Source organism: Haliaeetus leucocephalus, unplaced genomic scaffold (assembly GCF_000737465.1).
Source record: "Haliaeetus leucocephalus isolate CR32 unplaced genomic scaffold, Haliaeetus_leucocephalus-4.0 Scaffold155, whole genome shotgun sequence".
Lineage (NCBI taxonomy): Eukaryota > Metazoa > Chordata > Aves > Accipitriformes > Accipitridae > Haliaeetus > Haliaeetus leucocephalus.
Window position 1 is genome coordinate 2139077 of NW_010972591.1, and position 17130 is coordinate 2156206.

A 17130-nucleotide genomic window follows, 5' to 3' on the forward strand; every position below is an offset into this window, starting at 1 on the left:
GTTTGGCCGCCCGGCTCGGCGCCGGTGGGCACGTCCCGGTGGCGGGGTGTGCTGGTGCGGGGCCCTCGCCGTGCGGGTTGCAGCGGCTGCGTTTGGTTTGTTCGCGCTCAGGGGAGAAACGCTAGGAACCGCTCCCGTTCCCGGCCGGTTCAGCCTTTCGCTGTACCGGTGGGGCCGATTCCAGCAGCGGTTCCCGTATTCAGCCTAAGCTGTTGCCTGGGCTAGGCAGCTCTCCTCGATTTGAGGTTGCCGGTACTCAGGAGTGTCTACGTTAAATCGTCTCTTCTTTTTTTTGCAGTGAAATGGAGGGAGAGGTCAGCACACTCCAAAACAAAAGCAGGAAAGGTTTTTCTAATAAATACAGGAGTCTGAAGCATCTTGTTCATTAACTACCATAAAAAGACCACTTATGCCGTGATACCCGAAAATTACCATTAGAATGATAAGCCATTAGTATGGTGTAGCAGGAGCTTCCGGTGTGGCTTCCCGAAGAAGGCATGCAGTTACTTTCACCTATTAGAACTTGTTACATATGTCAGTAAACCAGTAGTACGACAAACGTCCTGAGGACATAAGAATACAAAGGACTTACGAAATCAATGCTACGGGAATGTCTGTTGCAAGAAACTGTGGCTATTGGCCGTTCTCATAGGTTGACCAAGCTTGAGCTTACAAGTACCTAGGCTTTTATTTTGTTATGACTGTTCATTTTGGATAAGTGTTCCAGAGCTCACTTTCTGTGGTCATTAATGATCTTTTAGTTTCAGTCTCAATTTATTCATAGCCAGTTAATAACCATTCTTGTACCTGCATTATCCTTTATATAACACTCCTCCCTCATGGTTCTGCCTGGTAGTGTATTTGGAGTGAACGCTGTGTTTTCTCATACTTTATTTTGTTAAATTAAACAAGCTACATTCTTCTGGTTTGTAATACCGATTTTCAGCTTCCGTGCTTATCGTAGCTCTTCTCTGCATCTGTTCCAGTTTCAGTTCATCTTTCTTGAACACTGCTGACCAAAATTTTATGATCTTAATTTCTTTTACTTTAAAAAAAATCTTTTGAAAGCTCCTTAACAAAGAAAAAAAAAAGACTCTACAGGAAGCTAGTTGTCATTACACAAAAACTATGATGTAAATGAGAGTTCATACTAGCTAATCACAATGTTAGATACATGAGCATTTTTGATGTAGCATTCTTATATAGCAATATATTGGTAATATTCTTTAATAAAACCAGTGATTACAAATGGATATATGTTAAACTGGATAAAACCAAGAAGCACTAGCATACTGTATGGCTCTCTTTAATTCTGGCTTTCAGCACGTAAGGCTTCATCTTGGAGCGCATTGCTTTCTTTTCCAGTGAAGCTTAAAGCAATACATGGGAGATAGTTGTTTACCACCTCTCAGAACTGAACTGTTCTTTTCCTGCTTGAAGTTTTAATTTTAAAATTGCAGTGTAGGAGCTGCATAATTTTAAATCCTCTCATATGATTAACTTTCACCTCATTCTTAGAAATAATCTTAGCTTGTTCTAAAAGTCTGTAACTTGTCAACGTACACTCCTTTCAAATACAAGGTGCTGCAACTCCTTACTGACTAAAGATGCTTTCAAGTGGTCAGTATTCTTACTGGAAGAAATTAGTTATTCTATGTATTCTGTTAAAGAAGGATAAATTATGAAAAGTCACTGCCTAGGCAAACTGGGTTGTGTGTCGCATAGTGAAGACAATGTGGGAGGGGGGAGCTGTGTGCGCTGAGCAGTTTTAATCTTACCATAGATTGTGTATTACTATTCTGGTATGTGTACCAAACATCTATAGAATTTACATATATTTAGTTACATGTTTAATGTAAACAAATTGACTGAGTTTTCTTCCCAAATTTGGATGTTTAACTATAAATAGCCTGACTTTTAAATATGTCAAACTCTGCAGCTCCTCTTGACCTAAATGGGATCTGTGCATATTCAGCACTCTTGAAGATCATGCTGCTTATTAGAGACCTAACTTTAAATGCCTATATATATAAATATATATAGATAATAAGGCATTTGAATTACCGCGTAGTGATATTTTGACCATCTGTGTGTGGGTTATTCAGCTTAATATCTACAAGATAACAGTACTTTTGCATTTCAGAAAACATAATAGTTGCAATAAATTGAGCTATGAGAGGTCTGTATTTCAAGGTAATTTTATGTTCCAACAAGTGTTGAAATGGGATGACAGTTGCCCTTTAACAAATTCAGCTTCATTGTTGACGTATATTGACTTTGTGAAACAGTTTAAATAGTTTGAACTAATAATAAGCAACTTGGAATTTAATTCTAAATTATTTCCCATTTCTCATATTAAAATAACACTTATCATCCTTGTGTTTCTATAAGCTATTGCAGATCACAAGCCTCTGGTAAAGTAATAAGTGGAGAGGAACATTTTTCAAGCAAAAAGTGCCTGGCTTGGTTTTATGAATATGCAGGTAATATGCAATGGATTAATATTTAAAACTATATGGTTTTGTTTAAAGCAAATGAGTACGTCAATTATTATTTGCATTTTGCTTTTACTATGCTGATGTAGACATAAAAAATAGGTCAATGTTTGCTTCCTTATAGCATGCACATGAATTAGTATAGCTTTTACTATCGCCTTTTCAGTAGTTGTTCTTTGTGACTTTTTCCTCTTTACTGTGTGCTTTGTAACTTACCATGGCATTCTTTAAAATGAAATAACTGATGTTGGACAGTACAGTGTTGAACCAGGATATACTGAATGGTTCTACTTCCTGATTTGAAATGGGCAAGTAGAAGTCAGGACATTGAGAGGTAGTTTAGATAGAAGTTTATTTATCTAACTAGATATTGTTTATAATCAAGTTGGAAGGATAATTAAAAAGTTCATGATTTAAGCCTCTTGGTTTTCTGTTTTACAAAATAAAATAATAGATACTTATACTGTTTTTCCTGAGAATCTGTCCTAACATTTTTGATAGTGTAAATAAGAAATGTTTCATTCAAAAGTGTTAGAAGTAGTCTATTTCAAATAAATCAGAATCGTTATCCAAGTAATAGTTGCTTTCAGTGAGTATGCAGTGTATTTTGCAGAATTTTAGACTATTGCTGCCATTTATTTACCAATTATATGGTTAGAAATTCAGGATCTGTAAACTGTTACTAATTTCTTTTCCTGTCTAGTAACTACTTGAAGTCCATTGTAACTAGTTGGTGATTAAAACTCATTAATGTCTAGTTCTCAGTATGAAATGAGCTGATGATTTATCTGCCAGCAATTGGTTTGAGTATATTTATCAGAACTGCTGCTTTCCTTGCAGTCTTTCCACAGCAATGAACTACTCCTGATTCTAGTAATCTGCTTTCTAATTTAGGTTTGAGGCATGCTCTTTTGGAGTAAAGAGTCTTCTTCTGAGGAAAATAATAATTCTCAACTAATTTTCTTCTGATAAATGCACTTGCACATACTTCTAACTTTTTTTAAGGCCTGTAAATTTTGTTTTTGTTGTTGAGTCAAGAAATGAGTGTAGGAGGTTATACTTTGTTAGTTAACCAGTAATCAAAATATGCCATGTTTCTAGCATAAAATAGAATTCCAGTGAAATTATACACCATAGGAGATTAAATGTTTCTGTTAAAAGAGAAAATTACATACAGACACACACACACATATCTATAGGAATTGTACATATGATTTCTGGGCCAAAAACACTGATTCAAGTTTATACTTGTCATTACTAGTGAAGCCTTGTATGTGTTTCTCTTCACAACTTAACCTTGTAATTTTTTTAACACATTCTATGTAAGGGCTTCTCAAAACCAGATAGAAGTGTTTTGCCTTGCTTGCTTAGGCAAAATGTTCTTTCCAACATTTTTTAAGAGGTAGGGGTTCATGGTCTTAAATGCCAATTGCATTTTATTTTTCTGTAAAGGTAGCTGTTCTATGTTCTCCCGTGGGAGACAGTCCTCCATGAACTTCTCCAACATGGGTCCTTCCCATGGGCTGCAGTTCTTCACAAACTGCTCCAGCGTGGGTCCCTTCTGTGGGTTGCAGTCCTTCAGGCACAGACTGCTCCAGGGTGGGTCCCCCGCAGGGTCACAAGTCCTGCCAGCAAATCTGCTCCAGCGTGGGGTCCTCTCTCCACGGGGCCACAGGTCCTACCAGGAGCCTGCTCCAGCATGGGGTCCTCCCCGGGCTGCAGGTGGAGATCTGCTCCACCGTGGTCCTCCCCGGGCTGCAGGTGGATATCTGCTCCACCGTGGACCTCCCCGGGCTGCAGGGGGACAGCCTGCCTCACCATGGTCTTCCCCACAGGCTGCAGGGGAATCTCTGCTCTGGCGGCTGGAGCACCTCCTCCCCCTCCTTCTTCACTGACCTTGGTGTCTGCAGGGTTGTTTCTCCCAAATGTTCTCAATCCTCTCTCCGACTGCCATTTCAGTGCCCACTGCAGCTTTTTTCTCTTCTTAAATCTGTTATCCCAGAGTTGTTGCCACTATCGCTGATGGGCTCGGCCTTGGCCAGTGGCGGGTCCATCTTGGAGCTGGCTGGCATTGGCTCTGTCAGACATAGGGGAAGCTTCCAGCAGCTTCTCACAGAACCCACCCCTGTAACCCCCCTGCTACCAAAAGTTTGCCACACAAACACAATACAATGGGTTCATATTCACTAAAACAATGTTAACATAATGATCCAAGACTTATCAAAATAGCATGTCAACAGGCATTCTAATAATATTTGGTTACCCAGTAGGAGTCATTTTTGGAACAGGCTTAGCAGAAATAACTGAACCCAGAGAGTGATTCAGAGAAACAAAGAGTTGTGGAGTGTGTCTGTATGTGCTCTTTAAATACGCTTTTTTGCTGCTTTTTAGAGGCTTTCTTTGTGTTAAAATGGAAAAGTGACAGCATGACACTAACTGTTGTGGTCATAATCAAGTTATTTTCTCTGCAGTCATAAAACTTTTTCTGCTTTGTACATGGCTAACATGCTTAGCATTTTCCTGATTTATTGTTATCACTCTCCTCATATTACTCAGCATCATAAAACTAACCTTACATTATTTGAAGATTCATCCTGTTCTGTGTTAGTGCAAACCCATAATGTTAACATCATTGAAAGAGCAATATCTGTAATAGTAGCTCAGGCAGAATTATTTTTTGTTATTGTTGATAAAATAACTCTTTGAAGAACATTATTCATAGAGTAACTTCAGCACAGAGTAGCAGTACCCATGTTGTCTCAAAAAAAATTGACCACCACAATTATTGGAGTTGAGCTATGTCAGTGGGAAACTCAGTGGAATCTTTTGAAAACTCACATACACAAACTAAAATAGCTTGTCTGCTGTTGTGGGGAGGCAGTGCACAAAATGAAAGTTCTGGTTTAGTTTTGCTTTTAGTTCATAGTGTCACTTCATATGTAACATACGTGCCCCCACATTGCGGTTGTTAGAATGGTTATACATAAAAGCTACTTAATAGTGTAATGCAGTGTTTTTAAGGATAGCTTGTATGCAATATAGTTTAATTATTGTTGTGTATAACCCTTGTGAGCAGTGAATGTAACTTAGATTTCAGTCCGGTTTCTTTTTGGTTTTGAAGGTCCCGATGAAGTCGTGGGGCCCGAAGGAATGGAAAAGTTCTGTGAAGACATCGGTGTTGAGCCTGAAAATGTAGGTTTCTTGCACGATACTAATAACACTTTAAAAGGGGGTATTGGGTAAGATTAAGTTCTGTGTAAAACTCTTAACTTCAGTAAGCAAAGAGTTGTTTATCTTCCTGCTTTTAGGAGCTGTTCTAAGATATTTCAGCTGAATATATCAATTATGTGTGGCTGGTGTGTGAGGTTTTGTTTGTTTTATTATAGTAACATTTCATTTTCAGAAATCGAAATTAAGAGAAAGATTGCACATAGCTGAATTAATAAATGGTAACAAATATGAAGTGCAAGCATGTACAACAATTGCTAGAATGTTTGAATGCTTAGAATTTTCTTCTCGGATATCTAGAAATCAGCCTTTTCTTACATACCGACTCCTTTTTCTCCCCTTGTTTTTTCCCTCCTAGATTATTATGTTAGTTTTAGCCTGGAAACTAGAGGCTGAAAGCATGGGATTTTTTACCAAGGAAGAATGGTTAAAAGGAATGACCTCATTACAGTAAGAGCTTTTTTACGTATATAACAGAATGTTCTAATTTTATGTTTGTACTAGTAGCTTAATAATTCTTGCCCTCAGTTTCTTGTGCATTGGCAGTAAGACACAGAAACTCAGGTCTGGTCTCGGTCAACAACTGGAAATAGCTGTTGTTCTTAAAGTTGTGAATCTGATGAGTTCACGCAAATGATGAAGTTTTGTCTAACCCTCATAAATCAGGTTTTGGTGGTTTCTTTTTCTTACAAAAAATATTATTCTAGTTGGTAGACACAAATAAGTAGATCTGGAGATAGCCATAAGCATATCTCAGCACTAGTATTCTAGAAAGTTTTACTGATTTCTAAGCTTTATAGATGAGGACTGCATTGATAATAATTTTGGTTATTACTGTTATTTATAAGATGGAGGTCAGAAGCCATGCTTAATGCTTAGGTTAAGTAACACTTTCAATTTATAAATAAATTTCTCACTCCTTCTATTTGTAAGAATTTTTGGTGAGATATCGCTCTGCCCAAAGAGGTTTTTTCTTCCATGAGACTGATCAGCTTTTTCTGAGGCTTAGTTCAGTTGTCCCTTTTTGTTTGTTCTTCATGAAACTACTTATGGTACATGAATGTTTTAAGGGTGACTTGTTATGACACTGCATTCAATGTTAAAAATGTCAGGGAGCTATCCTTGCAGCTACAGCATGGTGGGAAAGAGGAGCTGATTTGACCCTTGGAGTTGGCACAGTTGCCTTATCAGTTGTGAATTGGTTTGGGAAATTGTACTGGGTAGATACCCTCTGGTTATTTGAGACTATGGAGTAAGTGACTGTGGCCTGACTCTCTTGTGCAAATCTTACTGATTTGGGATCATGCTTCCAATAGATGCCTTGATTGTTTTGTGACTGTCAGAAGCTCTTAAATTTAGTAAGAGCTGGAATGATTAAATTGCCTGAAATTCAGGACAACAGAGATTAAATTCCGGGTGCATAAATTTTTAGATGCAGTGAATGGGTGTAATTTGGTTACTTCTCTGAAGTACTAAATTTTTATGCCCAAATGGGAGCTCTCAAGAGTTAGCCAGTATAGCAGAATGCAAGCACAAAGATATATGAAACCAGGCACGTCTTCAGAGCCAATATTATAGACTTCATTTCTAATAATCTGCTGTGATTAGGAATCTTCTGGATCTTTTAAGAACAGAGCTGGTCATGCTGTAGGTTAAATGTGTTTAACACAGAAAATATGGTACTGCTGTGCATTTTTACATAAAAAGACTTGTGGTCGGAGCACTTTCCTAAGCCTAAACCAGTTAACCTGTACGTTTTGCTTCCCCTGGGTGTGCTCTAATAGCAGGCTGTAGACTAAGCAGCTGGATCAAGCAGTGGCAGTCACGTGAAGGAACTCAAGATTTGTTGGCTTAAAAAGAGAATATAAATCTGTAGACTTGTGCTGTTTGTGATTACTGGGAAGGGAGGTTCATATTATGGGATTCCATCTGGAATGGGGGAATCTAGTTTCTCTTGAAAGATCTGACAGAAGTTTTGAAGGAGAAGGATTTTATGCTCTTAAAGCAATAGAGTATTATTACATTTTTGCACAGCTTTTTTTTTTTTTTTTTTTAATTTTTGCATGAAGAAATTACATTAAAATGCAGTAAAAGCCCAGAGTGTCTTCTAAGTCAGAGTTTTATTACAGAATCCTTATTTCAAAATATGTGAAATGTCACATAAGGTAATTGCATGAGCAGGGTTGGGTGGAATTCAGCTCCATAGTAAGACACCTAAATGTGTGGTTTATATGCTAGAGCTGGACTTCTTAAACTCTTACTGCAGTCTTTGGAAATCTAGTCAATGTAGTGGAGCCTGGGGAGGTATTCAGTTTGCCCTAAGACCTAGTGACTGGTCACCTGAATTGCTCTTATAGTTTGGTTGGCTGGACCTCTATGAATGGCAACACCTACATCTTAGACACCTAAATCTGATCTACAGTTAGATGCCAATGTTTGGGTGCCTGAATCTTGAAGTGACATTCTTTTGTGTGTGGTTTTATGATATGCTGATGAAGTTTGTTCTTTAGGGAGGAGGAGAAAAATAAATGTGTGATAAGGTATACACTGTCAAAATTAAGGTGGATCAAGCACTAAGTAGCAGCTTATGAGACTTAAACAACTTAAGCTGTGAAAGTGAGGTTTGTAGTATGTCATGTTGGTAGGGTGAATTCTGCCGTGTGTGTGTGTATATGTTTGAAAGTTGGGTGCCTGAGTCTAAATTAATCACCTGAAGCTCTTTTCATAGTCAGCATAGAGAAACAAGTACCTCTGCTGGGCAATTTATATCAGCTATTTTAAACACCTCCTTAGGATGAAATGACTAGCCTTCAGGAAGTGACTGCTCATCTACATTTGCTTTAAAGCCATTGGAGAGTGAATAACTTAGAATTGAGCATTTAACTTTAGGTATCTGAGTTAAAGGAGAAGCATACTCAGGTATTTGTCAATTGTAGGCTTTGCAGACCTACAAAGAAAAAAAAATCTAGTTACGAAATGAAGGTGAAGGAAAAAGGATTACAATTCATGATTTTATTAAACTCCACTGAAGTCATTGTTTGAACTAGGTAAATACAAGGAATTTTGTGTGTAAGGAAGTGAGACGTAAGCTGCTGTATTGTCGGAGTACTTCCCTCTGGCTATTTTTTTTTTTTTTTTTTAAACCTTAGAATTTGAGTCAAATTTTACATTAAAATTGAGCTTTTAAAAATGAGTGGCCAGGTAAAGAGCAGAGAGACAAGTTAGATTCAAATTGAGGGAAAGATAGGGTCATGATCTCATATTTTTAGGTACAAGAGAAGCCACATGAGAGAGAAAGAGGAAAAAAAAGCCAGGTTTGTAACTTCTTGCTGTTTGCAGAATTATTAGTAAAACCAACTTATTTGGGTTGGTTTTAATGATAGCCTAATATCTGCTGCTTTTCCAACAAAGCTTTTTGCTTGTTACTGCCTTTCCTTCTGTTAATGTTTGCGAGGCTAACACAAAGCATAAGGTAAATAATTTCTTTATGCCAGTATAGCATTCAGTGTATACTGGAATCTAAACAATTTCTGGTCTCCAGACCTGTAAATCAATTGACATAGTGAAACTATAGCATTGTCAGGGCACGGAAAAGATGTCCCTTTGTTTTCCTAAGCCATTACTTCCTTGGACCTCTGTATCCAGTTACAATATGGAACCTAAATTTCAGAAGATCCTGTTTCAATGCTTGCAGAGAGTGGATGGGCTAGATGGGTATCATTTCCTTTTGTCCATCTGGAGGGCTGGGTGACGGCAGGGGAACTCTTTTGTAGATTAAAAGACCTTCAAACTACTTTATATACCACCACTAAATGCTTTTGGTTTAATGTTTGTATACATCTCACTAATTTTTCTTTTTAGTAAGACAAGCATGTGCGAATAATTATGAAATATGAAACATTGGAATATCTGAGTAGGACTTACTGAATCATCACTCTGTCCATGTTAGCTATGCCTCAAATGAACTCTCTACCTCAATAGAAATCAAAATAGGACTGCTTTGTGGTGCTAATTTAAGTTTTGTTATAAATATGATGTAGGGATGCAAAGAGAAAGGTAGTAAGCTAGTATCTAGTTTTGTTGATCTTGAGGTAGCCTTATTTAATGCTATCTTTCAGCAAAGGCAGCTCAAGAAATCACATCCTTTTTCTAGTCTCTGTAGAGAAGTTTGTTGTTAATTCACTTGTGCTAACTAGAAGGTTGTTCTGACTAAAAAAATAAATAGGAAAATTATTCTAAGTATGGGTGACCTCAGCCATCTTGTTTATGGTGCAGCCATAAAAGCAGCTCTATCTCTATAAAAGAGGAGTTTGGCAGCTCCTTACCTCACTGGTGTGAAGAAAATCCATAGCCAGGTGTGGAAATGCCTTAAATGGCTTTAACAGAGGTATGTCCCTGCATTGGGCTTCAGAGGATGGTGCCTGTCTGTTTGAGTGTGATCCATTTGACTGTTTTGTTTTAAACAGGTTGACAATAGCTCAGGAGTCTTGAGGCTTAATAATTGCACAGTTTCATACCACCTTTTTCAAGAGAATCACTTCTGTATTAAAATATATTTAGCCAATAGTACAGTAGACAATAACAGGCATTTTACTTTGTACTTAAATTCATGATTATTTGAACAATTTTAACAAAATATTTTAAAGTCATTTAAATATACTGAAATTTGTGTTTATCCATGGTATGGTAAATAATCTTAGTCAAATTATATTTGACAAAATATGTGGTAAACCCACTTTAAGTAGTTTATATATGTCATTAGTACACTAACAACATGAGCACTTAGTTAGGTGTTAAATAGGTAGATTTGTCCTCAAATGTAGAGGACAATGTTATTTCAGTATGAAGGTTTGAACATGGAAAGAAGAGACATGAACATAAAATGAGATGCCTTTGTAGCATAGTGTAATACTGTTTTGAGGGTTAAACAATAGAATACATAAACCAATTAGATGGCTGAAGACAAAAAAAGTAATTTTTTATTAAATTTACGAAAGCTTTTTTAACAAGATTTCTTTTCAACTTAATGCATGGTTTATTGCAAGATATATTAGTTCTTGTCATCTGAATATGCAGCCTAATTAGCTAATAGTTTTATTTTTTAGCACTGATCTTGGCTGGGACTCAGTGCTGCTTTAGGTAGATGCTGCTAGAGACAAGAAATAACAAAAGGCTCCATCAGCTGGAATTTGTTGTGGCAGCCCGAGAGGGGCAGACAGACATACATGCATACACAGACTAGCAGACCTGAGGAACAGGGAGTATCGGCTGTGAGCAAAGTATGGCATCAAAGTACAGCATCTCAGCAACCTGCTGCGGTACTCCTGAAGGGTGCTTGCTATGGGCTATGGTGACGAGTCCCTAAGGAGCTGTTAGATGCAAATGTATTCTCTGAGAGGCAGGCTGCCAGAAGGGGGGGACATTACCAAAGGAAGTATTTATTTATGTATCTGTATTTCTGAAAGTATTGCTTCTGTCACACGGGATACAGGGCAAGGTGCATTTATTATTTTTTTTTTAATCTTAGCAGCTATTATTTTATAAGAATAAAATGTGATATAATATAACAGCTGTTCTTTTGAGTGAGTCTTTCCTGGAGGATTAGCATGTGTAAATTACATTCTTCTCTGCCATTGTTGGTGAATCTAACCCGTTTTCTATTTGGAAACAAAAGCCCTTGCCAAGTAAAATACGTAGAGATCTTCTTTTCTGCCAAAAAGTTATTTTTGCCAAAGGGTTATCCTGTCAACTAGCAGACCTGTACATTCTCATGCAGCCTGTAAGTTTTCAGTTGAATAGCTACTGTCTAATCCAGGTGATAGGCTTATCAAAGCTTGTGTTTATCAGTCATAAAACACGAGCAGACTAGTATGTTTTGCAGAGTGCTGCTCAGTCCTGACACTCATAAATATGTAGTCTTGAAGTGTGTTTTCAGGGTTTGTTTTTTTTCCAAAGAGATATGACATAAAGCCCTTATTTACAGCTGGATTTTACCACCTTAATGCACACTGAATACTGTTTTCTCCAACCTTCCATAGTGATTGGAAGATAAGATAGTGCTGGGTGTAAATATAAATTGTAGAGCATGGCATAAAAAGACTACTATTTGAGAAGTAAAGCAGAGACTTTGTATTATATTATATTGCTAATATATTTTTTAAAACTTACTTACAGAAGCCAGGCATCCATCATTTCAGTAAGCTGCAGATGTTGAGCATGTTCAGTGTTCTTTAAGTCACTTTCATAGTATTAATCCTGTACAACTGATGATTGCATTTTGGTGATTTTAATTTTTGATGTTTGCTGGCATTTTTTTTTCATTGTCCAAATGTTTTGTTTTGAACTTCTAACATCATTTGGTTTTATTTCTTTTAAGGTGTGACTGTACAGAAAAATTACAGAGTAAATTTGACTTCTTGCGGTCACAATTGAATGACATTTCATCTTTTAAGAATATCTACAGATACGCCTTTGATTTTGCAAGGGTAAGACTACTGCAGTGTTAGAGAAGTTCTTATTTTAATTATTCAACAAGCTTGTACTTGAGTGGATTTTGTGCTTTCTTTATTCACCCTTAGGATAAAGACCAGCGAAGTCTTGATATTGATACTGCAAAATCCATGTTAGCTCTTCTGCTTGGAAGAACTTGGCCACTGTTTTCAGTATTTTATCAATACCTGGAGGTACAAGTTTCCTTGACTTTCTGAATGATGGCATAGTAGTTGGGCTGTTCTGTGAAAAGATTTCAGGGTTTGTGTTGTTTTGCTCAAGAATGTATCCATATTGCTCCTCTTCCCTTGCTTGATGTGCTTATGAAACAGTGATGTATGTGTCACAGATTCTTTTCTCCCTCCTTGTACCCACCCCCCCTTCTTTTATCAAAGGCAACTAAAATTCCGTCTTAATTAGACTATAAAGGTAAATTTAAAATTAAATAATAGAGCCCCAACAGTCTCTTCATGTGGTACATCTGTGCTGAATTTCAACTTTGCTTTGTGTAGATATAGTATGTAGGTACCTTGAACCCTGGCTGTCTCTGGAAGATTTTGGTCAGCTCAGCTGCAAGTGACTGAGTCAATAATGTGGACATGTGTAGGTTGTGGAGCATGCTGGGCTTGAGACTCCTCCCTGGCTTCAAATCAGTACTAACGTTGCAAAGTAGATGTCCTTATGATCGTATGGTATTGTATGCTGGAGAAAAGATTATTTTTTAATCATTCATTCTGAAAATACATCTGAGCTAAGTGTGCCCCACTTCAGGGCAAGATGAAAATTTACCAGTTTTTGAAGCTTAAGAGTGGTGACTTTGTGATTCCCTGGTATTTCAGTTTTGCTCTGATCCTTCAGGAAACCATTTTATATAGTTTCAGTACTATGAAATATGTACACATGTAGTATTTTAGAAAATGGAAAACCAAGGAAATAGTAACCGTTGTTACCCATTAAATGAGTTGTTAGGAACTGAAGATAAAAAGAGATGCAGCATTACCAAATGTCACTTGACATTTTAATGTTCTGAAATTGTTTTCCCTAGCAATCGAAGTATAGAGTTATGAACAAGGATCAGTGGTACAATGTGCTAGAGTTCAGCAGAACTGTCCATGCAGATCTTAGCAACTATGATGAAGATGGTGCATGTAAGTATTCATAACATTTGGCTTATTCAACTATTATTTCAGTATTTTCAATTTGCATAAAACAAATTTCTGTAACAGAAACAATATTGTAAGTTATAAAATATTTCTTCTCCAACAATGCGTAGAAAAACTGTCCTGATAACCATCCATCTTCAAACTGTAGATATTAATTATAGTAGTTTGTCAGGGGTATGATGGTGTACTTAAGCCAACTTATATTCAGTTGAGGATCTAGTGAAGCTGCTTGCTACATGAAACTATAGACTTGCAAATAGAATTATAAAGAGCAAACTCTCATTTTGTACTAATATATAAAAAACTCTAGTTTAACTATGAAGTAGCCTAGCTGCTGGTACTTGGGGCTGAACTCTACACCTGGCTGATAGTCAATCATACTATGACTGCATTAGGCATCCCATTTTGGTCTGTGTTCTAATTATGTACAATTTTGAAAGCTCTAGGAAGAAATTAGTTGTGCTGATTTACAATACAACCTTATTTTTATGCTTTCCATTCAGTTCAGTGCAACTGTCAGATGTCAGGAACATGTTTTTCCGTAGTTCTGTGTAGTGTTATTTGTGCACTATTTGCCACCTTTGGATTGAAATTATTGCCGTAATCTTTGAGTCTTAATAAGTATTTGACCATAGGATTGACATGGATGTTACCTAGACCAATAGTTTGAACCTTTATACTTTAAGAGAAGATGTTTGAAAGACATTGGCAAATATAACTCCAAGTTTCATCCATTTGCAGGGCCTGTACTTCTGGATGAATTTGTTGAATGGCAAAAAGTTCGTCAAGCGTCATAGCAAGAATTCAAAAGAAAATGCAAAAGTTTTTTTTTGGTGCCCGCCTGTACACAAACTAATGAGAAAAACAAAGGATTGCATTTTCATTCTTAAGAAAGACTTTACAGTAATTTTTTTTCCTTTTTTAAGGAAATTTTCTTGTTATACGTGATATGGGCATTGAACCACACCTCTTCTGAGACTGAAAGTTGGAGTTCTTGTTTTGAGTCTTATGTTTATAGCATTTATTTCAGAACAATAAAGATTCAGATTTGTGACAAAGGCCTAAAAGTGAAGAATGTCCCTTGAATGTGAGTGTGGTGTCTATTTTTAAAACCAAATCTTTAAGATTATCTTTCTCAGAAGTGCCCTTTGCTATGAATTTTTGAAGACCTTAAAAATGCTTAACTGGCACTGTTGCTTGCTGATGGTATGATTGTCTTGTGTGACAAACATTAGAAAGAATGACTGATTTTTGGAGCCCTGGGTGGGAGTGTGCTAATTTGTTTATTAATTATTGGTCATGGGTTGCGCCACAGTTTTCAGCTCCTTGTGGAGACAAAGGCCTTAAACTCTAATTTGTTTTCTTTTTTCTTTTTTGTTCAGTACCCACCCAGTGGCATGGCATTTAATGGCAGGCCCTTTTAAAGCAGAAAAGTGTAGAGCATATGGCTCTGTATGCAGAGTGGCTGAAAACTAGTTGCCTGTACTTCAAATGGTGAACACAGATACTCTTTGGTACAGTAAGGCAGCTTCAAATTTCTACTACAACTTAGTCTTTGGATTGCTTTGTATAAAAAGTGCAATTTATATTTTAAAAGGGAAAGCTGGAAAGCTTGGTTTCGAGCTTTGCTTCTTACATGTTTTAGACTGGAAGCATTCACAGCATGACTTTTTTTTTTATCTCCCTGAATGCTTTTCATAATGTAAGTCAAGAAGAGACTATTAAGTCACCTACCTTTTACTGTATATAACAGGCTATTAATTTTTACTGTTACTCCATCTATTGAATCCAATAACTACTGTGATTTGCCCTTCTAGGCGTTCAGTATTCGTGGCAACCTTTAAATACAGTAGAAGCTTGTCACTGTACCTTCCTGCCCAGGAGGCCCAATGCCACCCTTGAGAAGGAAACGGATTTTAATGAGTAAATGTGAGAAACCAGAGCAGAATGAGAGAATGAAGCATTTGTAACTTCTACTTTGTTATATAAATACGTTATGTAGACTGTGATAATGCCATGAGACTCAGTCAGTGATCGAGGCCTCATTGTGCCAAATACTTCAACCGCTTGAAATAAGAATAGACAATGTAAGCTAGGCATGACTTGAAGATCTTTGCCTCAGGGAAATGACTTCTGTTTTGCACATCCCTTATTCAGACTAACAAGCATGAGTTTTCCTGTCCTTAAGGAAAGCTTTATTCCCAAGATGAATCTTTTTTTTTTCTTTTTTTTTTCTTTCTCACAAGGAGGGGAAAAAAAAGACAAGGTGTGAGGAGAAATGAGAAGTGGGACAAACTAGTAGTGTGTGCCTGTGCTCTTGTTCTACTAGAGGACCACTCTTGCAACTTACTCTTCAGAACTACTTGCTGTGGGCTGCAGGAAGCAATGCAGTGGTGGTCCATGGGCTGTTCTACAAGTCACCTGATAGTGCAGTTGAACCTTAGAAGCTTGGTTCTGCCCAAGTGAAAAAAAGCATTGGGGGGGAAAAAACAAACAACAAAAAAAACCCCAAACAGTTGAGATACGTGGAAGATCTCTGCTTGTACAGTGGCTAGTGTATGCGTGCACGCAAACACATGCGCTACAGCTGTTCTGTTATTCCACCTTTTTTAAGTACTTAATTTTAGGCCTCATGTAGTCTTCAGCAGTTCTCTTCAATATGTTACAAGTTGTCCATTTGCATTACTGATAATTCTGATTTCACTCATAACAGAGTGCCTTTCATTTGGAGATTGCCCTACCCCACAGAAAGTTAGTGCCAGAATGAGATTAACTTCAAGAGTCCCAAGATCTACTGGTAGAGTAAGGTCCGAAGATGCACAGATAAACATGCACCAATTGACTTAGGTCAGGGGAAGTACTGCTGTATCCTAAATCTGTGCGGGGGTACTGATTCTGAAATTACTTTCTCAAATTCACTAAAATAACTCTCCTTGCTTAGTATGTTTAGTCCCCATTATAACTGGGAAATTATCTTTCCAGAAGTTTTGAAATACCCATTAGAAGATGAATATTTTACAGTGTGATTTAAAAAAAAAAAAATCATCTTTTTTTAGGTAACTGCAAACTGTTGTGAATTCAATTTAAACCAGTTGGTCCTAGAGGATGGTATTAGAGTTTAACAGTAGGAGTGATGCATCTACCAATCCAAGGTGGTCAAGTACTTATCATTAAGGTATAAGACGCTATGTGATGTATCATTTGTATCTCTGTTAAGGTTTTATCAGTATTCCTATAATAAATCCATGTTTCAGGGATTTATAACTTGGTTGTGTGCGTGATTGCAAATCATCAGTTACTGTAAAACTTTGACTGGGAATGAATGTATTTAAACTACTTAAAATCAATATAGTTTTTCAAATTTGAATAAAATAGGATTTTAAGTTATGGGGTTTTGTGCTAAAAGCTGCAATCAGATTTATTGTTTAAATGTGAACTAATGGCTTGTACAGTTTCATTGTGAGCTGATCACTTTTATTAGCTGTCTTTTATTAAATCACCTTACAGCTTACTGTGGATAAGTGCCAAAAGCTGTTTATTTATTTTACTTTTTTAATTTTGTGCATGTCCACAAGCCAAAACTGAGTTCAGCTAAATGCGTTCTGGAGTCCTTGGACTTTAATTTTGCTTTGCTCAGGTGCACCTCAGTCTATTGAATTAAAAAAAAGTGATATCTTCTTTTTCAGTATTCTAAGATGAAAGTTCACAGTTGAAATATGCTGCCACAGTTACAGCAAATAATAAAATCAAAGGTG

The 17130-nt window shown here is 37.0% G+C and overlaps 1 protein-coding gene across 1 annotated transcript in view; it reads left to right on the forward strand.

Moving 5' to 3' along the window:
• The window catches only part of DCUN1D5 (DCN1, defective in cullin neddylation 1, domain containing 5), a 16215-nt gene extending 1779 nt beyond the window's left edge, over positions 1 to 14436 (forward strand). The window contains exons 2-8 of the mRNA XM_010562130.1: positions 2392 to 2483; positions 5617 to 5687; positions 6082 to 6173; positions 12100 to 12208; positions 12302 to 12406; positions 13258 to 13360; positions 14117 to 14436. Of these exons, the coding sequence (XP_010560432.1) occupies positions 2392 to 2483; positions 5617 to 5687; positions 6082 to 6173; positions 12100 to 12208; positions 12302 to 12406; positions 13258 to 13360; positions 14117 to 14172 (628 nt within the window). The 3' untranslated portion in view covers positions 14173 to 14436. The remainder of the gene's footprint in view (positions 1 to 2391; positions 2484 to 5616; positions 5688 to 6081; positions 6174 to 12099; positions 12209 to 12301; positions 12407 to 13257; positions 13361 to 14116) is intronic.
• The last annotated feature ends 2694 nt before the right edge of the window (positions 14437 to 17130 follow it).